Here is a 24,612-nt window from a genome sequence, read left to right on the forward strand (position 1 = left end):
CACCACAGCTGTTGTCGTACAGCGCTGGCTCCGTTGCAATATCTTTCTTGCTTTCCCGGTAGAGGTTGAGGGTAGTCTTGGGGAGCATGGCTGAACGCCACATTTCTCCCTCTGCCTCGCGAACCCGGTCACGAATGCCTTTAGCAGTCTCTCGCTCAGGTCCAGTTTCGACATAGTCGAGGAGGCCGTATTTCCGCCTCAAGAACATCACTCTAGACCTCCATTGAGTGCGGATGCCCTTGATGTAGATGTAACGAAAGAGCCTGCGTGCCCACCTGTTGTCATTCATGGTCCGTAGCCGACATTCGAACGAGATTTTGCTGTGGGCCTCTCGAGCCTCGAACGAAGACCATCCGACATCCACCTGGATAGCCTCCACGGCGACGCGGCCATGGCATCCCAGGGCTATGCGGCCCACCTCTCGTTGCCCACGTTCCAGCCAATCCCGTGTTGGGGCTGACAGACATATGGCAGAGTTAGCGTAGGTAAGTCCAGGCACATGCACGGCTTTCCACAGGTCGCGCACCATGTGGTATCGGCTGCAGCCCCACAGGCATTGTCGACGCAGTATGCGGTTGGCTCGCTGTGCCACTTGTCTCAAGTGGGTTTCATGCCCCGCTATGAGCTTGTCTGATGTGGACAGTAGCACGCCTAGGTAGCGGTATTCCTCCAATCTGGGAAGCTCCTCGCCATTTGGTAGTACCAGAGCAGCCTCGCCGCAATCTCCAGAGAACTGGAGCACCGCTGACTTCTTCGGATTGAAGGCCAGGCCTAGAGTGCTCAGATGGTTGGCTGATGTCTCGACCAGATGCTGTAGTTGCGCCTTATTTTCGGCCAGTAGCACGAGGTCATCCGCGAAAACGAGGCCGGGGAGTGTCCAAGTCGTTGGGGTGCCGCCGTCGGACCAGTTGAGGTTGCGTTTCCTTGCGCCATCTATCGACTACGCCTAAAAGCTTACGCGCGCGCGCATTTTGAATACGTATTGGTTCAGGAAAGTGTGGGTGCGGCTCTTACGCGGATTTTTTTTTTTTAGAATATGCACTTCAAAAAAATGGGGTGCGGCCCTTACACGGGTGCGGCCCTTACACGCGTTTATACAGTATGCGCCCTGTTTTTCATATTTCGAGGAATCGTAAGTCTTGTTTGCCTTAAATACCACGGCACCCTAAGAAAGACTTGCAACCTCACATAAAATTGCTGTAGCTGCGTAATATGTTTATTGGATTGGATTACACAAATGTTCAATGCCAGTGATGATTCCTTGTCGCTGTTGTGCTTTTAGTTTTGAACTCTAATGTGTCATGCACACCGTTATACCCCGGACACTCAAGCTAAAGTGAACTACTTTACAGTAAAGTGCTTTTGTTACTTTGAAGGACCCTTTGCAAAAAGAATTCTGCCAATGGCACACAACACCACACTAAGTTCTTAGGTGTGTTGCAGCCTCCACGATTAGCTCCAGTTGCTCAGACGAACATAGAAAAAAAAAAATGTTGCTGCTTGTAAAAGCAGCAGATAAGATTTTAAAAAGCTGCGCTGGTTTGTTGGGGCTTTTGTTTGTGGCACCCATTCTGTGGACTCCAATGCACACTATCGTGCAGAATAGTATTGGCAAAGCGAATGACGCTGCTGGAATTCAACATGGCAGCACTAGCGACGTGATGCGGGCGTTGGAGAGTATAGCTGTTTAGCTAGAGTAAATCACCTTACTGTATTTCTGGCTGTTGCATGGGGGTATAAAGGGTGACGTCATTGCCTCGACAGTGCATTTTTTGGGGGGGGGGGGTCACTGATATTTATAACAGCCCCAGGGGGATTATGGTGGCACCTAGGGTACAGTGTGCACAGGGAGCCTTTGATTAAAGGTGCCTAGACGAGTTGTGCACACTGTGTGCGAGAGAACGCCCTTTAGGTTCAAAAAGTAGGTGCAGGATCTGCTTTCTCGCAGAGGAACTCTGCTGCGAGGGAGATACTTCTTTGTCATGTGCCACTGCACATGAACGCCTTTCCAGGTGTCCCCTTAGCTAAAGGACTTTAGAGCGGCCGGGTGTGAGTCGTATTACTTAAAGGGGTCATGAAGCACCCCTTGGGCTTGTTGAAAAAACACAACCTGCGGAAAGCTGACACGGCTTTGAACTGCTCTGCAAAATATTACAGTCGTGCGCGCCGCGTAAAGGCCACAAGCGGAGCGCAAAGTTGCCGTTTCCTCAGGCGCCCTCTTTTCAAACAGAGGCCGGTTCTCACTCTCGTCGGTGGGCGGGGCGTCTGCACGTTGACGTCATGGAGACATAGCATGCTTATTGGCCGATAGCCGGATCAGATGCGCTTCTTGCCACGGGGTGCCGCCACTTGCCCGCGCCGCACTCCTCAGTCTGCTAACTTTACACGGAAGCCGCACTCGCGCATGCGAATCACAACGGGAGAGCGATCGCGTTTCATGACGCGCGCTGACGTAACTTCTTACTCCCGTGCCATCCCTCCCTGTCTAGCTTCCAGTGCGCTCGTCGGCACGAGAAAAGAGAGAAAGCGCCGAGAGCGTGTGCCAAACCCCCGTAACTCCGCTGATTCTTGACAGATTCGAGAAATTTTTGCGGCAATCGATTCGGGAGGCAGTAAATTCCGATACTAAGGCCATTAGGTCATTACTTGGAAAAGTGGTTCATGACCCCTTTAAGGGGAGACGTGGGTCTTTTTTTTTATTTCTTTTATTAGCAGGGTGAACTGAACGAAATTTAACAAACTTATCCCATTTTTTCTGCAGATTCCAAATCTCTATTTAGATTTTTGGTAGCTGCATTAGTACAAAAGATGTGCAATCTCTAAAAGCATATTTCTTACAGGAATTTTTGGCAACTTTGCTTTGTCAAACACAGAAACAAAGTATGTGGCAAGGCTGCCAGAGAGCTGATTTAGCCGGTGATGCTAATCCGATTGTTTTCAACAAACTTTGAATGCAAAATAAATAGACGTAAATGTGAGTGAAATTTTTTTGCTGCATACTATTTTTGATAATCGAGAATTATAATTTGGTGAACAACATTATAGGAAAATAAATAGCATCACCAGCCTAGACCAGCTTCCTGGCAATCTTGCCACATACTTTGTTTTTGTGTTTGACAAAGCAAAGTTGCCAAAAATCTCCACAAGAAATATGCTTAAAGGGATACTGAACAAAAATTTGAAAAAGCTACGAAAACACTTACATTCGACTCGGACGACACGACTGTTCCTGTACGCAGCGTTTATTTCACGTGATTTCGAGCAGTTGGCCGTATTTTTAGTGGATTGTGAGAGCGCGGCGGCTGCATGCCACTGCGCTTGTCGGCGGACGTGACGTCGAGTGCTCCAGCAAGAGGGGGGCAACCGGCACGCTCTCACCTGCCCTGCCACTTCCCTTTCTCCACCTCTCCTCTCAAGAACTGAGGGTGGCTGGTGTGGCGCTGAGCCTTGTCCTCTTTTCCCCACATAGGAAACAAAATAGCGCTTATTCCTCAAAAACCGCTACAACTACCGAGCGTGTCGCGAGAGTGCAAAGATGCAAGGTGCGAGTGACAGTGGTTCCACGAGCGGTCATTGCGACTCCGAGTTCGACAGGCCTTCAAAACGGATGCGCCAAATACAACCATATGCGTGTGACCGTTCTGCTGTGTCAAGCGACAGCAAGGACGACGAGCCAGACGAGCCGCCGTAGCCCAACGTGTGTCGGCAGCCGGGACCAGCAATTTACACAGTAACTCATAGTCACTATCCTCGAAGTGTTCGGAGCACAAAAAGTCACGCTTTGAAGGCACCCACGGTGGCTGCGATGGGCGCGCAGCGCGAATCCATATCCTTCAAAGCTTCGGCTCTGTTGGAAAGGTATGACAGGGCACACCCTAGCGCAGAACAGCGTTGAGGCATTCTGCGTTGTGTCAGGTGCTTCACCGTTCACATTAAGTAGCAGCACACAACACGGATGGCAAATTCGTAGACGTGGGCGCAAGCTCCGCTTGAGAAAACAAATATATATGGCCGAGAGCGCGGCAATGGTGTCGTTGGCTGCTGGTTGAGAACACGCACGGAGAACACCTTCCCGACCGTGAAAACACGTTTTGCGAGACGCGCGGCAGCAGGTGGCGGCTTGCGATGTCGATTGGTAAGCGATTTTGCTGCGAGCACGGTTGGCGAGTCACTATCCGCGGAGTTTCGCGTCACTTCCTCTCTAGTTCGCGGCGCAGCCGCTAGACGCGCCAATTTGCGAAAAATGCATTAAATTCATTATTTTCTGCTAGTCTCTGGCTGAAATGAAGGTTGTTTCAACAAATTTCAGCACCCAATCTTTCAATTGAATCATTTATCTCGGCGGCGAAAATTTTGTTCAGTATCCCGTTAAATATGTGTTAGAAATTGCATATCTTTTGTTCTAATGCAGCTATTAAAAATCTACTTAGAGATTTTGAATCTGCAGAAAAAGCTGAATAAGTGTATTAAATTTCATGCCATTCACCCAACTTTTAAAAAAACATTTTTTAAGACCCACGTCTCCCCTTAACTACATTGCTAAAGGAATGAAGTGCACACTATGCTATAGTTGGGTACAAGAAGCGCACATTCTAGACTGACATCATGAGCTGGACAGCCGGTGATCCTGCCTACGGAGAACAGGGTCGAGAACATGAGGGGGATTATTTTTTCAGTCGTTGAGGCAATTTGCTGCTATCCTTAAGAAGGCAGGATAGGCAGGGCCTATCATGTTCTTTCTAGGTACTTCTATTGATACATACATCTTGAGGTTGTTTATTAAAATTAAAAACCATGTTTTACTTTGATAAGCAGTACAATCATCCATGTGAATTGAAAATTAGAACAGCTCAAAAGACAAGGACTGATGAAGAACACACCACACAGTGCTGAGTCAGTCTTTTGTCTTTTGCGCTGTTCTTATTTTCAATTATGTCCTACCAACTTGCTCAAGTTTCCATGCGTCATGTGAATTGCATCTTAAAGGGACTGCAAAATAAAACACTAAATTGGCTTGCATTAGGGGTGTGCAAGTATTAGAAAATTTCTAATAACGAATTGAATAGCGTTCTGTTCGACCTGGCACCCAAATCGAATAGTGGATATTTGAAATACCGTATATCTTTCAAATACTTTTCGAATAATCAGTACTGACGGGAAGACCCCAAAAGAACGAAATGTTAGAACAGCGAGGGGTCATTCTTGTTGTTTTAGTTATTGAATTACTAAGATGCATGCAACCCAACTTTTCCGGGACTATCGAGGCTATGCAGTACACCGGATGAAAGCGTCCAGTGCCGCTTTGTTAAAGTTAGTGAATAAGTTGCTCTGTAAATCTAGGGCTGTTCTGGAAATGGTTCTCTTAATATTCGAAAACTATTTGAATGATATTTGATCCTTATTCGTATTCGATTTGGTTCTAAATTCTACTATTCGCACACCCCTAGTTTGCATTGGTAAATTATTCCTTGAGAAAGCTGTGTTATTAGCTTTATGTTCATAAGTTATAATTACTCTCTTAGAAGAGATAATGGAGGTCAAGGTTTCACTTTTGAAATTCACATGAAACCCTGAGTGCCTGAATGCCTGGGCAACATTAATGATTTCAGCCTTTCTTGTATTTGGGCCACATTGGCTTACTAAAACTTTGTGAAACTTGCCAGATTTATTTTATGGCTTGCTTGGGACACAATGTAGTTCATTGGTAAGAAATCATGAAGGCCTTAGCAAACGGCGTCAAAAAAGTATGAACTCAAAGCACGTTAGTATGGGAACTTGGTAGGTAGCATCACTGCCTGTATTTTCTTTTTTGTGGCTTACCAAGCACCTTCATGCAGTAAGAAAGCTGTCTTTGACATTGTGGACGGGTGGTATGCTATATAAGTGATGCCATTTTTCTCTTTAGGGTCGTTTTTTTTTTAATCGGGGAAGGACACGTCCAAGGTGAAGCAGCACAAGAAAGCTAACACAGTAAAACTTCGTTAATTCAAAGTCACTGGGACTGTGAAAAATCTTCCACTTAAACGGGTTTTCGAATGAACGAAACATACAAAAAGCGGAATACAAAGAACTTTGAATTACTGAACGTAATCAGAGGTGGTCGTTTGCTGTGTCTGCTAATTCGCGGCTCCAATGGTTATAATAACGATATCTGGGGTTTAACATCCCAAAACCACGATATGATTATGAAGGATGCCATCGTAGAGGGCTCCGAGAATTTCAGCCACCTGGGATTCTTTAACGTGCACCTAAATCTAAGTACATGGGTCTCAAACATTTTCGCTGCTATCGAAAATGCAGCCGTGGCGGCCAGGATTTGATCGTGCAACCTTTGGGTCGGCAGTCGAGCGTCATAACCACTAGACCACCATGGCGGGGCACTCCAAGGGTTATGTTTTCCAGCAATACTCGGACCCAATTTTGCCACAAAGCCGGGGAAACGGCAGGCCTCACTACTGCCAGTGGAAAAAAAAAAGGGTGGAAAAGAAACATTGTCTCTTGGACAGCTGAAATTCGCCTGCATGTTGCATCTGCGGAAAAGAAGACGTGTTTCACTGCAACGCAGTGGTGACACGTGGGCAGCTGCTCACCTGCTCCTCGCAGTGTCACTGCATCATGATGCAACCGTTCCCATTTTTTTCTGGTAAAATCAAGAATTTAATGATGGCCAGTGTGAGGGAATTCGCGATGTGTTCTGGCTGGAAAGCATGATCATTGAAGTTTTCAAACTGATTTTTCGAAGTAGGTGTTACAGGCAAGAACTCCGCCAGCAGTGCAAATTGCCAGAGCAACTGCCAATCAGAGGTTCGCATACATCACAAATTCTGTCAGACCGTCCTTTATGTATAGTATATTTTCACAGAAAGAATTGATGAATCATGATGCGCTGGTGTTGCGTGAAACATGCGACATACTGCCCACGTGTCACTGCTGTGTTGCAGCGAAGCACGTCTTCTTTTCAGCAGGCGCACATTTCAGCTGACCACGAGACCACTTTTTTCCTTTCTTTTTTTTTTTTTTTTGCGCTGGCAGCAGCGAGGCTGGGGTGCTTCACCTGTCACTCATTAGTATCGCTACATTGCATTGCCTTGTGGCTCCTAAAGGGCCGACGTTTACGCCGATTGACGGTGAAATCGGGACCAGGAATTGGCACATGGGCACCCAAAGTTTTTGAATTAACTGAGCTGGTGCTGAGCGCCTCTTCAAATTATCCACTCAAATTTACGTTGCAAAATACAGGACTGCAGAAATCCTTCGAACTAAGCGGGATTTTGAAATAACCGAGTTCGAATTAATGAGGTTTTACTGCATTGTGTGCGATTGACAGAGGTACAAGAATAAGCAAAGAGCCTTATAGCAACCAAATTGTGCTGTTTTGTGCATACGTCATGTACTTGAAAAACTTTAGCTGTCACACTGTGATGAGAAGGCACGTAACCGTGGTGTCCTGTTGTGTGTGCAGCCCTTTGCTTGGGAGGCCCGTGAGTTTCTGAGGAAGAAGCTGGTTGGCCAGGAGGTCGTCTTCTCTGTTGAGTACAGCGTCAATGACAGGGATTACGTCACGCTCTACCTGGGCAAAGGTATGTGCTGGGCTCTGGTGGTCTCTGTGGCTCACAGGGTTGGCTGACAGTTGCTGCCAGGTTCACGTCTGGCTCAGAGACTGATATCCCAGAATGAAGACAGGAGGACTACTGTTCACCGTAGGTCAATTGAAAGAGCATTGCACAGTAGTCCTCGATTGAAACGTGAAAATTTATGGCTGTGTAATGCGCTTGTTAGAAGGAACCTGAAGGGACCAGGAAAACATGTCCTGTCTAACAGGAATTCGGTTTTCTCAGAGACAAGCAGAGGTGCAGAATTCAAGTATGGAACAAGTCATATCAGAGGCTTTTGGTGGAACCCCTTTGTGTGGTAGCCGATAGCACCACAGGCACGGATACTCTATCTTGCAGTGACCCCCTTTGGCCTGCAAACAGTGACCGTCCCACTGTGTCAAATCCTGCGTTAAGAAGTCCATGTTTGTTGACTATCTACCTTGAGTGCCTTTTCTTCGCTGTGTGGGAGAGTCGTTGAACCCAACTGCAGTGTCTTTGTGCCATGCGGGGTGGGAGAGTTTTACGTGCATACACCTGAGAACAAACTGAAGCAGGAAAGTTTGTGGAGCCCCAAACAAACTCATCTCCACAAACTTCTCGATCTAGGGGCATTACAACTGATGAGGAAATTGGCTCCCACGCCAGGCAAGTGATCACTCTTGGTGATATTTTTGCGAGATCATCATCGGATGCGTTGGCGTCACTTAGCGATAACATTCCCGGCGGTGGCGGCTGCATTTTCGATGGAGGCGAAAATGTTTGAGGCCCATGTACTTAGATTTAGGTGTACATTAAAGAACCCCAGGTGGTCGAAATTTCTAGAGCCCTCCACTACGGTGTCCCTCATAATCATATCGTGGTTTTGGGACGGTAAAGCCCAGATATATTATTAGTGATAACGTTCCTGGCTCGCTGTATTGGCACGGTTGGCACAGTACGAGACCGTCGTGGCCCATAGACAGCCGAATGGCCTCCAAGAGTACATCCAAAAGCAATCGTCTGAAGATACGGCCCTTGGTTCGCCTCCTCCTAAACTCTACTCAGCAGCACTCAGCCAAAATTTTTTCGATTGATAAAACCTTGGGCAGATAAACTGCACCAACAGTACTACACATACGTCGTATATTTGCATGACAACTAACAAGCACAAGAAACACAAAGGCTAAGTGATCAGCCTCAGGCCGCAGGAAGTTTAGAAGCATCCAATGATGATGAGCCAACGGGAGAGCTCTAGGCAAGCGACACACATCTTGAAGGCCTTACCTTTGCTAACTGTGTGCACCAAAATCAGTTTTTAAATGCCATAGGTACCAGCTTCGAATTGCAAGTACAGTTAAACCTGGATATAACGAAGTTGATAAATACCCGAAAAAAATTCGTTATAAACAGGTTTTTCGTTACATCCAGTTGCAGCACGAAAATTCAGCAAATAAACGCACAAACTAACACAAGGGGAATTGAAGGCAGAGTTCACCAAAAGCATTTATTTAGCGGCAAAAAACTGCGTATTTTGCTCTATTGCTTGTTTTTGAGTGATGGCAATACTGAACGTTCATAAGGCATCAATACAATGCTGCTCCGTCATCGTCAAGCTGTGGCCTTCGAGATTGGCTCCGGCAATGCGACGGCGCGTTGCCGGAGCCAGTCTCGAAGGCAACGGTCTCGCAAACCTTTGGTGCGGCGCAAGACAGTAAAGCGCGTGACGACTGTGACGAGTCTACCTCCGAAGATCTGTCGTCGTCACCGTGGTCGTGAACAGTTTCCACCAGCACCTAATCTGACACCTCCTCGGTAGCGACGACACAGTTGTTAGCATTTAAAAAAAATTGCAAAAGCTGCACGTTGCTAGGGGCTGCTCCATGCATGCACAGTGAAACTGCACGTGCACATAGTGTTGAAAACGAAGAGCGAACTCCATATGCAGCACGAACTTGAAGTGTAACGACACGAAGCAAGGATTATTTTTTTAGTGGCGTCACCCGGTGTCACTTTAACGAAGTGCAGTTCAGAGACTACTGCAACAACTGAAGAGTGGTGCTGCCAACGGAAAAGGCGATTTTCTTTCTTTAGTTTTTCTTTTTTTTTTTTCAAGAAAGCCGGCGTGGTTAGTGTGGTGGCACCTGCGAGCGGCTGGATGAGGTATGAAGGAGGAGGGGGGTGCACGCCTGTGCCCGCGGCGGCACCTGCCTGCTCGCCTCGCTGGGGCTTTGAGTGCATGACACCGATGGTTCGTGCTCTCGTCGGCGGGGTAACTGCAGGAGATGCGTGCAGCTCCTGCTCGTGGGAAAGTGACAAAATTCGGGACAAGATCCCTAGGTTGTGAGCGGCGAAAATTCATTGTATCAAGGGTGTCTGCCGCTGCCACTTTGTTACATAGAGGTTGCAAATACATGTGCTTCTATGGAGTAATGGCGGGGAATAGAAAAAACTTCGTAATATCGAGGAATTCATTGTATAGAGGTTTGTTATAGGCAGGTTTAACTGTACAGATCTTGGAGGCCATGCCTTTCCTCTTAAGAAATGAAAAATCATCATGGATGTTGTACTCCAAGTGTGCGGTGCGATGGTTATGTGGGTAAGTAAAAAAAGTCCAATTTTCGCAACAAAATTCAGGGGTGTAATAATTACATACGTGTGATAATTATGTGATGGAATATGGTACTCATCTCTACACTGCTGTACTTGCTGTTTGTATTTCATTAACTATGTATAGACTTGTATTTGGCTCCCGTTACAAAACGACGGTAGTACACCTTCACTTGTGCTACTTATACCTCTCTGCCTGGGCTGTATCTGAGATGCGGACGGCACTTGGCTGGCATGGTAGTAAAACTTCGCTAAAATGCATGCGTGAGCAAGTTGGTATGTAGCTAAAATGATAAACAGCACACGGACACAACACAAGCAAGAAAATGCACGGATGCAGTGCTGTATCTGTGTGTTATCTTCCTTGCGTTGTGTCCTTCGTGTGGTGTGCATCATTTTTAGCTAAGTACAGTAAAAGCTCCTTAATTCGAACTCGAAGGGGACTGTAAAATTGTTTGAAGCGGAGTTCAAATTAGTGGGTGAGCACTAGAATGAACGGACATTGTGCCACACCGTTCAGACAGAACCCAAAGAAGCCACCTCTGGACTTGTTATGGCGAATTAGGTGATACAGTCAAACCCCGCTGCAACGAAATTGACGGTGCTCGGAAAAATGTTCGCTGGAGCGAACATTTCGTTGTAGTGAAAGAAAAAAATATGGCTGACCTGAGCTAGTAGAACAGTGAAACTTTTATTTCCAATATTCAAAAAGTGTCTGCTGCTTCCTTTGCGTCCCCAGCAGCGTTACGATGCGATTCTCATACAGTAGAAGCTCGTTATAACGAAGCGGGATACAACGAACTAATGGATATAACGAAGCAATCGTAATTCCCCTTGAAATTCCCATAGACGCCCATGTATTTAAAACCTCGTTTTAACGAAGCTAAAATTTCCTCGCAATGGATATAACGAACCTTTTTTTTTCCCACCGAGCATTTACTGACCATTTTGGTAGCCGGCAAGTCAATGTCTTATAGCGCGCGACGGTTTACGTCCCATCACGGATGCTGTAATTCAAAACTCGCGCCTCGCGCTCCCGAGGAGCCGCCTGCTAACACACGTGAGGGTGCGCGTCTGCCTGCCTCCCCTTCCACTGAAACTCATGGACCCGCCCACTCTCCTGTTGCGCGCGTGGACGGCGACCGCGCGGCATGGGCGCGGGCCTTTTTGCTTGTCGTTCACAGCGTGTGCATCAGAACAGCGTCTCTCTCGGTTCCCGCCGCTAGACAAGAGATGGACGACGGAAACGGCAAACGAAAGCGCAAAACGATTACAATCGAGCAGAAGGCGGCTATGTCGAAAGCCGTTGAGTCCGGTGTCAAGAAGAAAAAGTTGCCGAAGATTTCGGCGTAGCGTTGAGCACGGTACTGCAAGCGTGTAATCGACCGAATTCTACTCAATATGAGCACGAAGCGCGAGACTACAATTGACCTCTACATGGCGATCGAGATGCTACAGGCTGCTTGATGTCTGTAACAGCAAGCACGATCGCCAACTGCTTCCGGCATGCCTCATTTGGTGTCACAGCGGCGGTGACAGCGAAGATATCGGCAATATCGGTGCTGCCGCCAATGAGGGTGCCGCGGGTGACCAAGACCTGGCGTCATGGGACGCTCTCCTTGACGCCGGAGTTGTGCCCGACTGCGACACCTTCTGCACGTACGTCAGTGGCGATGCTGACGCGGCGACAACCGAAGAGCTAACAGAGGCTGAAATTGTGCGCACGGTGACAGGGGTGGTGAATGACGACAGTGACGAATGTGTCGACAGCCCGGAGTTGGTGAACCCGATGTTCCGACGTCCGCGCAAGCGCTGGATGCGACAGACCTGCTGCGCCGCTTCTTCGGCGCTCACGATGACGGCGAGGACGGACTCGACATAGCGGCAGCGGCCGAAAAAGCCATCATCCGTCTGAGGAAGACACGGCAGAAGTCTATTAAGGACTATTTTTCTGCTAAGTGAGCCGCCAGCTGGTGTGCCGAGTTTGGCGTGAATAAAGTAGCAGTTCTTTGCTGTTCTTTCTTTTTTTTTTTCTTTTGCTAGTTTTTCTCCGTGCGACGGCCGTTTTTCGTTTGCCTGGCGGGCTGCTGTGGGATTTGGTGGTCAGTACATCCTCTCTTGCGTGCTAATTCTCGGTAGAAATGGATATTGGCCATAACGAACTACTGTAATGGTTATAACGAAGTAATTACGACTCCCCCTTCAACTTTGTTATAACGAGGTTTTACTGTATATGCATAGCTACGCCACGTTGAAAAGCACGCAGAAACAACGGCTTCCGCGAATGAATCAAACAGACACGGGCGCGCAACACAAACTTCACAGTTGCACCAATACGCTAACACTAGCTATTCGCCGACAACGGCGACATGCAGGCGTGCTATCGCGGAGCGATGACTTACGCCTTATTCTATGCTACAGTCGAACCTCGATATATCGAACGGCACGGCGATCGCGAAATAGTTCGATATATCCAGAATTCGATATAAAAAATCACGTAAAAAATGCGTCAAGAACTTGTGGAAAACAACCAACGAACCAATCGTGGTGCAGTAAATACTCACTTGAAGATTCAAACAAAGTATTTATTGTGTTGGCTTAAAATACTGAAAAAGAGTAGCCTGCTTTTTGTTGGCAATGGCGTGTTTGACGACTGCGTCCTCAACATAGTCCAGGCGATCCACAAGTGAAAGGCCGGTGCCTTCAATCGCGCTGCAGTGGCGGCGCGCAAGGGCCAAAGCGGCTACGACCTCAGCTGGTGTCGGGAGCGGGGCACCATCAGCGCTTGCGGGATCCACCTCGGCAGCGTCTTCATTCGGCTGCTTAGCGGTAGCTTCGGCGATGATCTCTACATCCGTTAGCTCCGCCGTTGTACCAGTGCTGTCGTCACCTCCAACGAAGTCTTCGATGCACATGCTTTGCGGCTCCGCACCAACAAAGCTCTCCAGCTTGCTCCACGTTTCGGCGAGCTCGCTTTCTTCATCTGTGCATGCCAACTCAGCTTCCTCGGATTCTTCCACTGATGCTTCGTCAGTGCGTCCACCGAAGCCTGCATGCCGAAAACAGTTGGCTATCGTCGACTGCTTGACGTTTTCCCACGACGCCTTGAGCATTTGGATGGCGCCCAAAAGATCGATCTTCAGATCTTGGCCCATCCGGAGTCTTACAAGCAAAATGTCGATCAGCCGACGCTTGTAGATAGACTTAAATGTGCGGATAATGCCCTGGTCCAACGGTTGGAGCTTCGAAGTGGTGTTGGGCGGCAGAAATACCACTTCGATGTTGCTCAGCTGGGCATCGGTGTGGTGTGCCGTGCAGTTATCGACGATAAGGCATACCTTCCGTCCCTGACGCACCAGGTCCGAATCCCACGCCTTCAGCCTGGATTGCTTCCAGTTTTGCTGCAAAAGTCAGGGTCGTCCGTTTCTTCGCGTCTGCAGCCATCGCTACACACACCACAACGCGCGGCAGGCCTAACACACGAGCACAACAACGACCGATGCGACGGATGCCTGGCGATACTATCAAGGAGGAGCTGGTGCAACAAGTGCAGTGCGTCATTGCTGCAAGGCTGCGGCGTGCGTATGCCGCTACGTTCAAGTGGCGCACTCGGCGCCATCGATGTGTGCAGCAGTCGTAAACGCCCACCGCGCTACCGCTATTTTCGAGAGTTGCGGGAAAGCTCGCCGCCTGTCAACGGAGCGCGGCGGGAAAGCTCGCCGCCTGTCAACGGAGCGCGGGCGGTTTGGGGTGGCCGAGTTCGATATATCCATTATACGTCAAACTTCGTTCGAAATAAAAAATTAAAAATGCATGCGATTTCCCACGTGATATAGGAACCGTTCGATATAGGCAATAATTCTATATGTCCGTGTTCGATATATCGAGGTTTGACTGTATTCTTATCACCACTCGCGGCTGGCTTATCCCGTTGATAACGCGGACGAATTGTTGCTCCGACCACCGGTCGCACTGGCCAAGCGCGAAAAGCGCGAAAAGCATTGGCATTGGAAAAGGCACCATTCCGCGACTGCACCCCAGGGCTGCTCGCGTTGATAACGCGGATGTGGCGGATGTACCGTCGCTCTGACCACTAGCGAAGTGCGAAAAGCACGAAAAGTATTGGAAAGGCACCGGAAAAGCTATCGTTTCGCGATTGCACCCCCGTGTCGACAACTGAGCTTTGGCTTCAGATTGTCTGCGACTCAGAAGCAACTCAGTTGTGAAAGCAAGGCAATCTGATCGCCGTCGCTATCAAGCAAAGGCGGCCCCCGTGCTCAGTCAACAGCGGTGGTTTCTGGTGGTTCCAACACACGATTCAGGCTTTGAATTCGTATTTTTATGTTCTAAAATGCATCAAAATGTCAGAGATTGTGTTTATTGCACGGTAAATAAAATTTTTGAGCCCGGAATGGCATCGTCAAATTTCGTTGAATCGGAACGGCAGCAGAAAAAGTGTTTGTTGTGGCGAGCATATTTATGCATTGACTCCTATGGACTGTTGACGGGGAACCGAGAAATTTTCGTTGTACCGGAAATTTCGTTGAAGCGGAGTTCGTTGTAGCGGAGTTCGACTGTACTACACGTTTGTGGTGGGTGATTTCGTAAATAGGTTCATAGAGCTCCAACAGCGAATAGAACTAATCAATCAGTCAGTGATATGCCAGAAACAAGCAGCAACATGCATTCATGTGAGCAGTTAGCCTTAATGTCGAAACATATGATGCTATTTATGCTCCAAAACACGTTCATTTATATGGCAGACTTAAAGGAGCACTGACACCAAAATTTTACATCTTGTTTTTTCTGTTGGGATAAGTAGTTAACGACCCACAACTGGAAAGCTCGTTTGCTCGAGCGCACGACCGTTAATTATTTGGAGACTGTTCTATAGCGCCCAGTCGCAGTTTCGGTTTCAGAGAGTGCCGAGGGAGGTGGGATCCAGAGTGGTGGCTATGTAAACATAGCTGGCTACGTAAGCACACAAAACCGCGTGCACATGAGCACCGCGTTGACAACTCTTTTCAACAAAGGCTTCCTGGGTGCTGCTACAATGCCTTCTGAGACGTAAATATGTGTGACCCCCCCCAAGATGCACTGCCGAGGCGAGGACACCAGCCTTTGTACTCCCGTGCAAGTTTCCCCTTCTTTCCCTTGAAAAGGTCTGCTAGGCGAGAGTGGGAGAGAGCGCCCGCAACAATCGTGGCAGCCAACGCAAACTCGTGACGCAGGTGGCGGTTGGTTGTTTACAAGAACACCAAAGGCGCTTGGCGTGGAATGGCGCGATGTGCACTTTAAACATGATTTTAAATATGTTCTAGGCTATATTATCCGTTGATATCTCGTAGATGATGCGTGTATGTCCACACAAATCTATCCCACAGGTTATCTCGCCTTCGAAATTTTGTGTCAGTGCTCCTTTAACGCAATCAAAATTAAAAGTAATCAGTAATTTGCATTTGCTCGCGCTTCTTTTGTCGCGACTCCATGAACATCCCTTGCGGCTTGTCCAAGAGTTCCAGCGCAGCGTTCGCATTCTCATCTTCTGACAAATGCTGCTGTTTTGCTGTTTTGTTGTTTTGCATCTCTAGTAAATTTGGTTTCGTTTGCTTTTGGAACACATTGTGATCCCTCTGGGCCACCTTCTGCGAGTAGTGATGAAAGCCAGGGGGCTCCCAGTTCGAATGAACCGTTGTGGATACTGACGCATTCAAATTATCAGGAGTTTTCCCCCATAGAAATACACAGGGCTGTGTCGGGGCCCCGAGTGCCAGTTCGAATTAACGAGCTCTTACTGTACCGACTCACCCATGCATGCATGTTAGATAAGTTCATTTCTAGTATACAGGGCACTTTTAAATAAAACTCTGTAATATAACTGTTAAAACTGGTAAAACACTCGTCTGGATGAGTATGGGTCACTAGAATTTCTACATGTATGTAGTGCCAGCTGTGACAGGTGGTTGGAACTTCCTTTGCAGATGCGAGTGGTGAGAATGTGGCCGAGTCCCTGGTGCACGCGGGCCTCGTCGACGTGCGTACTGGTGGCAAAGGAGAGTGAGTGCTTTCTTTCCCATCAGTTCAGCCTGTGCAGTCTGTTCAGGATGCATAGGCAGCACAGTAGCGGATGAAGGACAGAGTTTTGTGGAACTCCCTTATACAGTCGAAACCACTTTTAACGATCCCAGATATAAGGATCTACAGTTAAACCTGGATGTACTGAAATCGACAAATTCCCGAAAAAATTCGCTATAAACAGGTTTTCTTTATATCCAGTTTCAGCAGGAACATTTGGAAAAGAAACGCACAAATTAAACAGAAGGGAAATTGAAGGCAGAGCTTCCCCAAAGCATTTATTTAGCGGCAAAAAATGCGTATTTTGCTCTATTGCTTGTTTGTGAGGGATGGCAATACTGAATGTTCGTAGGACATCAATACAATGCTGCTCCATCATCGTCTAGTCATGGCCTCCGAGATTGGCTCTGGCAACGTGCCGTCGCATTGCCGAAGCCAATCTCGGAAGCCACGGTTTCGCGAACCCGCGGTGCAGCGCAAGGGACAACTCTTTGTACTCGTAATCGAGCATGGCATACTTTGAAATATTGGGCACCGCGGCCAAGCACATCACCGAGCTATTTGCTCAAAGTCGTGGCTAGGCCTAACTACGCTCACGGTGACCATGTACAAGACGAATCCAAACTTTGCGGGCAAGAACATTGCGCTAGGGGACATGCGAAAGTGAAGAAGCCGCAATATGCTCTGTCGCAAGCAACGAATCACATCGCCCGCTGGCTCCTCGGAACTGCGGATGGGCGATTTGCGCTTCGGCAGCGTAACCCCGGCCAAGCTTACCGTGCAGCGATTGCTCGGAGCAGCGGTGTCAGCGGCGAGCAATTTGGTGCATCAGCGCCCCAAAACGCAAGACCAAGCACACTGCGCACCCGACTTTTTGTCGCCATGGCTAGGCATAACTTATCACTGACAGACCAGCGATCGGCGGCCTTTGCTCTTAAATTGGTACGTCAATATCCGGCGAGCTGTTCCCGTCCCAAAAGTATGCCAAGCGATGTTTGAAGTGTGAAGTTATTGAATTTAGAATTTCCATGTAGAAAAGCCCACTTTAAAGGGGCCCTGGCCACCTTGCTGGCCTCACATTTTAGTCAATTATATCCGAATGTCCGATGTACGAGAATCTGTTGTAAACAATATTCAATCAATAGAACAGATAGGGAGGTTGGCATAACGCCGTAAATTGGTCTGCAATATCCAAATGTCTGTCGTAAGCAGATCCGTTCTAACGAGGTTATACTGTACTGTAATATTGGTTTGGATATTTGAAGTGCTCAAATATTCACACATGTCTACCGCATTGCTACCCTCTTCACTGTTGTGTCACTAGCGCTTGTACATGTTTTGTCTTTCTGCGTTCTGTCCATAGTGATTTGGCGAAGAATGAAGTTACGGTGACTATCGCGCAGGGCGCAGCAGCGTTTGCGAGAGCTCCAGGAGGAGGCTCAGGCAGCAGGTCGAGGAAAGCATGGCCCCGACGCAGCATCGCACGTACGCGATGTCAAGTGGACGTTACGTGACGGAGAGGACCCCCGCACCTTTGCCGACCGGTTTGGCAAGAAGCCCGTGCCAGCGGTCGTCGAACACGTGCGGGACGGCTCCACCGTGCGTGTGCTGCTGCTGCCAGACTTCCACTACATCACGCTCATGCTGTCGGGCATCCGGGTGAGTCCAGCAATGCTGCATTCCGCCCACGTCAACAACTTGAGCTGGTCTCGGTATGAGCCGGAACTTGGGAACTTGTGGCTCCAGTAGCACACACAACCTCTAGAGGCAATCTGTGCGGCAAAACATGACTGTCTCTGCAAAGCTGGAATGGAGTCCTCTCAATGGAGTGCTATCAGTGGAGAACTATCACTTGAGTTTCATCATTGGAGCGCCATCATTGGACTTATAGAAATCAGTTGAGTTCTCTCAGTGGAATTCTAACAATAACATGCTGTCAGTGGAGTTGTATCATTGAAGTTCTATCGCTTCAGTGGAGTTCCATCAGTGGAGTGCCATCATTGGACTCTTTTCTCTCGGTTGAGTTCTCTCAGAAAAGCGCTATCAATACAATTCCATCAATGGAGCTACGTCAGTAGACTTATGGGAATGGAGAATGGGCTTTTATCAGTGGAGCCTATGCCCGCGCCGTTCTGTTGGTGGCTCTTTCTCACCAGAGTTTTTAGCAATGGATAAACATAATAGATTCGGGTGAATCTAAGAATAGAAGCTTGAGCGAGTTAGTAGGGATTCATAGTTGTAAATACAGTAAAACCTCGTTAATTCGAAGGCCTCGGGACCGAGAAAAATATCCCAATTAAGCGGGATTCCCAATTATCCGAAACAACGCGAAATCAAAGAAATCAGCCAGAAAACGTGATGTACGGAAGTCACACCTTTATTGTGGCAAGTCAGCCTACTTGGAGAAAAATTCCTCCATGCGTGACTGACGCGTTCGGTAGTTCCCAGCACTGAAAGTCATATTTTCCAGCCTGTCAATGAGGCGCAGCATCTCAGCCTCGCCGCCGTTGCACTCGACGAAGCTGCGCACAACACTCAAGGCATCGATGACATCCGCCAAAGGGGGTGCTCGGGAGGGCTCGTCATCGCTGTCAACATTAGAGGCCGAATCGGTCGATCTCGCAGCTATCTCGCTGTCGATGTCGGCGTAACACGTCTGCACTGTGCACTCGACATTTGCGTACTCGGAGAATCCGATTGGAGTGCACTCCTCGTCCGCGTGCAAAGCCTCATATCGAGCGCAGAGTCTCCCCTTCTTCATCAAACGGGCAAGTGACAGCGGTGACAGCAAACTCAGCGTAGGTTGCCTCTTCTCGTTTTCGACGCCGTCGACTTGCTGGCCTCTTCAATTAAGCACACCTTTTCGTGCAGGGACAAGCTCTTGTACTTCGGCATCTTCCTTCCAAGCACACCTCAATCAACTAATTCACAGGGAAGACACTCAAGCGGAGACAGGAGACAAATGGAGCAGTCGCACCGAATCGCACAATGCTCGCCAGCCGACATCCAAATGGCACAAAGACTCCACAAAACATTCACTTCGCTAGAGTGGCTAACATCGCTGTTGAGATGATGATGATCATGATTGCAACCGCACGCATCGCCGCCTGGCAATTGCTAAAACATGGCGTCTACGACGTATTTCCGGTAAAAAAAACATGGCCTTCGAGATCCGTACATCAAAAAAAAAAATGCATGTTTTAGTTACAGCCTCCGAGATTCGCAACACCCTTTGCATATCTTGGAAGTCGCGGCCAAGTGTGCCAATTAACCGGGAAGTCGCAGACTGGCCGCACCAATTATCCGGTTAAATTTACATGTAAAAATTTGGGACCGCGCAAATAATACAAATTATCCGGGATTCCCAATTAACCGAGTACAAATTACCGAGGTTTTACTGTAAGTGCACTTCACAATGTTTACGGCCATCCTGTCTACTCCTTTCATATATTGTCCAAACATCATGAAGCTCACACATTTACAATTACGAATGTATAAGTTTATTGGCTTGCTATAAAATGTGCCATAAAGACGCTTGTATAACACAAGGAGCATTTGAGAAAAGGAAAAGTTTTAGAATCTTCAGTAATGCTGCCTCAGGAAAGTCGTGCTATGCTGCCTGCTCGTTCACTTACACTTGACTCCGATGCATTGTCCAACTAGTGCAACCAGAGCTGCTCCTCTGTGCTGTCCAGTGTGTTCTGCTATACTTCCTCTTTAACGAGCAGGTGCATTAGATCAACGTGGCTTCTCAGTAGACTAATGGGCTCTCGATGAGGCACGAAACTGCCATCTTATGTCATCCTCAAATGGAAATCTCTTTCGAAGATTTCGCTGCCTGCCAGTGTAGCAGGGTGCATGGATCAAAACTTGTGGATGTACCATACCGTATTGTCTCTCATATAACCCCCACAAAATACAGTGCAGACCACTTACATAACGTAACCGTGTACAGTCAAACCTCGCTAATACGTACCCGCTTTAAACGTACTAACGGTTAAAACGTAGTTGCGACGAATCCCCGACCGAGTCCCATAGAGCCCAATGCATTCGCTGAGTGGTTCGCCCTATGCCTACCGGTTAGTGCGTACCCTGCGTACCGCGATAACTTTTTGTGCCATAATATTTTACTGCGCCGCTCAACTTCCCAATGCCAGAATGTGCCGCCAAAGGTCTTCCGCCTTTTTGAGAAGTGCGCAGATCAGTCGATCCCCGATTCCGACTTCCGCGCGATTGCGGCGACACCTTTGCGGTTAAAGGGGCCCTGCAACACTTTTCGAGCATGCTCAAAAAGCGCTGCCGATCGGTAGTCGAGGCTCCCGAGAACACGCCAGCCAAATATTACAGCGATGCGCACGGCCTGGAATTTACAATAAATTCTCAAAGTCAGCTGAAAATCGCTCCCTCTTCTCTCGACAAATGATGTATTAGTCCGCAAAATATGACGCGATTGTCCGCAGTTCCACCATTGGCTGATGTTATAATCACGATAACACCCTCATTATTACTTTCGTTGTTAATTTTGAGTTCAATAAGTAGATAATATGTACGTTTATATTATGTTATCGCGTTAAAAACACCGAACAAACATTAATATTAGCACTTCCGGTCTCACCGACAGCTCGCCTGCTCGTAGTTGCGTGGTTCCGTTTTCTTCGCCATGCGCAGTGCCGAAAACGTGAATATTTCTGTGCTTTTGACCATCGCCGGTTGCCGTTGAGAGTGGCAGCCGTTCGAGTGTTGCCTCGTCAGCTGAGAACTGCATCGTCGGCACGTTCTCACGACCGACCGAGGCACGGGCGCAGCGTGTCTCCGATAACAATGCTGGCGTCCGGTAATGGCGGCGCTTCGGGGTCGTCTGCCAGTGCCGTCTTACGAGGCGGTGTATCGGAGTATGGGCCGAAACCGATCTCAGCTGTCATTCGTTCCAAACGAGCGCGCACGTTTGCTTCCATGGTTGGCAGAGCGATGAAAACACTACGGCGTTCGAGGTGCACACCCAACATTACCAAACCGACGCGCAGTTTTCAAGCACGCGCGATACACAGCGCGATCGACTCCGCTCGACGAGAACGACGCAAGCCGACCGGAAGTGGGGGCACAGACCACGTGGTTGCGTCGAGACGCCAGAGAGAAAAAAATGAAAAAAATGCCGCCGGTGCTGACGTCACCTCCTCGCACCTCCGTCCTCCCTCCCTCCCCTCACGCCGCGCGCAGCTTTCCGCGCGCTCGCTGCGTTGAGTTGAGAGAGAAAGCTGCGGAACGTGATCTCTATAATTTGGTAACACCACTTAGACTTGATGGATTCGAAAACTTTTTGCGGCATATGGCTCGTGAAGAGTCATACGTCAATAATGGGACTATTCCAATATAACAAAGAAAGGTGTTGCAGGGCCCCTTTAAGCATCGGGAAAGAACGAAGGCGAGGTGGCGGCCACCGACGAATGCGCCGACATGACTTATCGCCGACAACCTTATCACAATAAGTATCTTCAGCTATCTGCTCGGGCACGTGTGCGGCGCAGCGCTACTTTTTAAGCCTACTGCACGCTTTTATTAGGCGACAACCTGAATGCGCTGGGCCGCCGATCGCTGCCGCTTCGTTGTGCGCGGCCGTCTTCAAGGCTGAAGTTGAATTAATGGCACAAATGCTCGGGCAGGGACGAAGAACTTCAGCCATGTACCAACTAGCCCGACAGCAAACGCTACTAAGCCGTCATCAGGCGCGCACCGCTTTGTAGAAGCGAAAGCAGATCGCTGTTGCGTAGTTAGCGTTGCGGGTCGCGGGCGCCGAGAAACCTCGCTGCATTGACGCTATCACACTAAACACACGTGTACGATACAGCAAGCGTAGCGCAGTTGTAACCATACTGCACGCTTTTATTAGGCGACCACCCAAAGCGCCTCCGTCCGCTGCCAGGACCGATAGAGCATCGCGGAGTGCGCATCGCTTGCATGAAGCTCGTCATCGCTGCGTTAACTGAACAAGCTACTCGCCGCATCTGTGCACGATCTGGAGCGAAGTGGTTCCGAACAACATTCCCACGATAAATGCGCGCGTGCGGCACAGCAAGCGGCCCGGTAGTGACGGCGTGAGCCGAGTAGGCGACGCGCTGCACGCAACTAGCCGGGAGACGATCGGCGCCACGCGGCCGTACCGCGTTTCACTGGAACTGTGTCAGTTTTCGTTTAGTAGCAGATCGCGGTTAGGCGCACGCACATATACCGCGGAAAGCAGACACTGTCCGCTCTGTCGCTACGTCGGTCACTGCGTTGACCGCGTATCCCGGACCCTGCAATAGTTTCGAAATGTTCTTCGGCGTCGCCACTACGCGCTATCGGGCGGTCGTGCGAGTGTGGCAGGATCTTTTCACCACTTTGGCAGAAAGAAAGAAAAGGCTTTGCGGTGGATACTTTAGGCAATATTTGCTGTGGCACTCTATTTATTTGCTGGTGGCGATGGCGTACGCTAGGAGATGCAAATTTGTACTTGGTGTTTAATGCGTACTACCGTTTAGTGCGTAGTTATGCCGCGTTCCCGGCAGGTACGTATTAACGAGGTTTCACTGTATAGTGCAGAACCGGTTATAATGCGGTCTTTTTCAACTACCGGGGGGGAGGGTTTACCCTCCCATAGAACCCCATGTATACGCATACTGCTTATTGTGCAGTCCCCCAAGATGAAATATGTTTATAATGCGGTTGCGGGAAAATATTTCTGACAAACGCGGTAGCGAGTGCGGTTCTCAAAGGAGGTATGCCGCTGGGGAGGGAGTGACGAGGTCTTTACGAAGGGCGAGGGCACGCGCAGTGAACGAACCAATGGCAGAGGGAAGAAAAAGAAAAGCGGCAGCGCAGCGCCAGCTCACCTAGTGGGCAAGGATGGTGGTTGCCTAGGCGACGGAGAAGCCTTTGCACTGGCGCCAGCAAGGCTCCGGCCGCTTGGCGGCCGCGTGCTCCGCGTGGAACGTGCGATCTAGTCCTCATCAAGTGCGCTTTAAGTTTCCTGTCGGGAAAAGCGCCGTCGTTATCACGCTTGCTACAGATATCACGTTTGCTACTTCATCCGCAAATTAAAGTATTACGGCTTCATGACGTGAGCTTTCGCCTTTTCTGCCAGTGCGCGGAATTAAACGAGCTTGGCGGGCTTTTGTTGCCACTGATCTCCCGGCCGCGAACACAAACTTCGTATCACGCGTGCTGTTTTTGGGTTAGTGCTTGAGTGCGATCTTTTCGACGTCCGATCTTCATGTTGTCTTGGACAAACTTCCCATGACAACATGCTGAACCGCAGGCTAGGCCCCTAATCAGCGTTGGTTGCTTTTCGGTAGCGGTCGCGGGCGATAGAAGTTGCGGTTTGGTGCGGAATCAACGAAGCCCTTTGCGATGGCTGCACTTGAAGGGAAGCAAATCATATCGTTAATGAAAGTGAGGGCATGGTTGGCACATGCAACTCTCGAATAGTGGTTCCCGATTCGATTGCAGTGTCTTAGACATTGGATGCGCGCCCGTGAAATCGAAACGATCGGTACCGTTCGGCACGCGAAATTTCGGTCGCAATTTGACATAGTGTCTGTGTAATGCGCATACCTCATGGTGGCCTGAAACGTAGTTGGCGAATTTCCATGATGGCGCTTTGTTTTGTTTACTTTTTTCCCCTGTGTTCATTTCGTTGGCATTGCGGGTCTGGGGTGGTTAATTTTTGAGGAATTGGAAATTTGAGTGGTTGTAAGCGCCCCGAATAGCATGTGTCGATTATCGGACACGCGAGGCTACATGCTCAACCTGTTTTGCGCAAGTGCAGCCTTTGAAGAAGGTTGTCTTAGTTATGGTGCGGTTTCGAGACTCCGGCGACTTACGTTATAAGCGGTCTATACTGAAAGTTCTGAGCTAAAGATGGGGTTTTATGCGAATTTCAGTGTGCAGGTTGGCTTCACGGCACTGTCTCACAGTAATGCAAGGAAGGCGGCTTCACGTCAATATGCAGGTTTTGTTTTTTGTTTTTTTTATAACAGTGTGGGAGAAAAGGACCAGTGTGATGCTCATCGTAGCCACACTACCCAGGATGTGAAGGCTGGTCTTGTGGTTATACCGGTAGGAATGGCTCATTGCTGCAGCTTCTAAATGTTTCCTTTCAAGGTTCAAGCATTTTTAATCCGCTTGCATGGCTGAAGGCCTTTAGGACTTTATGGTGACTGGCCACTTCTTTGAGGCCTAATGTTGCATAGTTCTGCTTGTGGATTGTCAGGGTGTGGAGGGCAATCCCAGGTGAAGTGTTGTGCAGAAGCTGTGGGTAAAACTGTGCCACAAACAGGCTGGGTGGAACTTGTAGTGACATTCTCTACAGCAGTGAAGA

General features: G+C 48.8%; 1 protein-coding gene across 1 annotated transcript in view; it reads left to right on the forward strand.

The window, feature by feature from the left end:
• The window catches only part of LOC119402420 (staphylococcal nuclease domain-containing protein 1), a 143,847-nt gene that overhangs the window by 10,878 nt on the left and 108,357 nt on the right, over positions 1-24,612 (forward strand). The window contains exons 3-5 of the mRNA XM_037669565.2: positions 7,463-7,580; positions 16,163-16,238; positions 17,660-17,915. Of these exons, the coding sequence (XP_037525493.1) occupies positions 7,463-7,580; positions 16,163-16,238; positions 17,660-17,915 (450 nt within the window). The remainder of the gene's footprint in view (positions 1-7,462; positions 7,581-16,162; positions 16,239-17,659; positions 17,916-24,612) is intronic.

Source organism: Rhipicephalus sanguineus, chromosome 8, assembly GCF_013339695.2.
Source record: "Rhipicephalus sanguineus isolate Rsan-2018 chromosome 8, BIME_Rsan_1.4, whole genome shotgun sequence".
Taxonomy (NCBI): domain Eukaryota; kingdom Metazoa; phylum Arthropoda; class Arachnida; order Ixodida; family Ixodidae; genus Rhipicephalus; species Rhipicephalus sanguineus.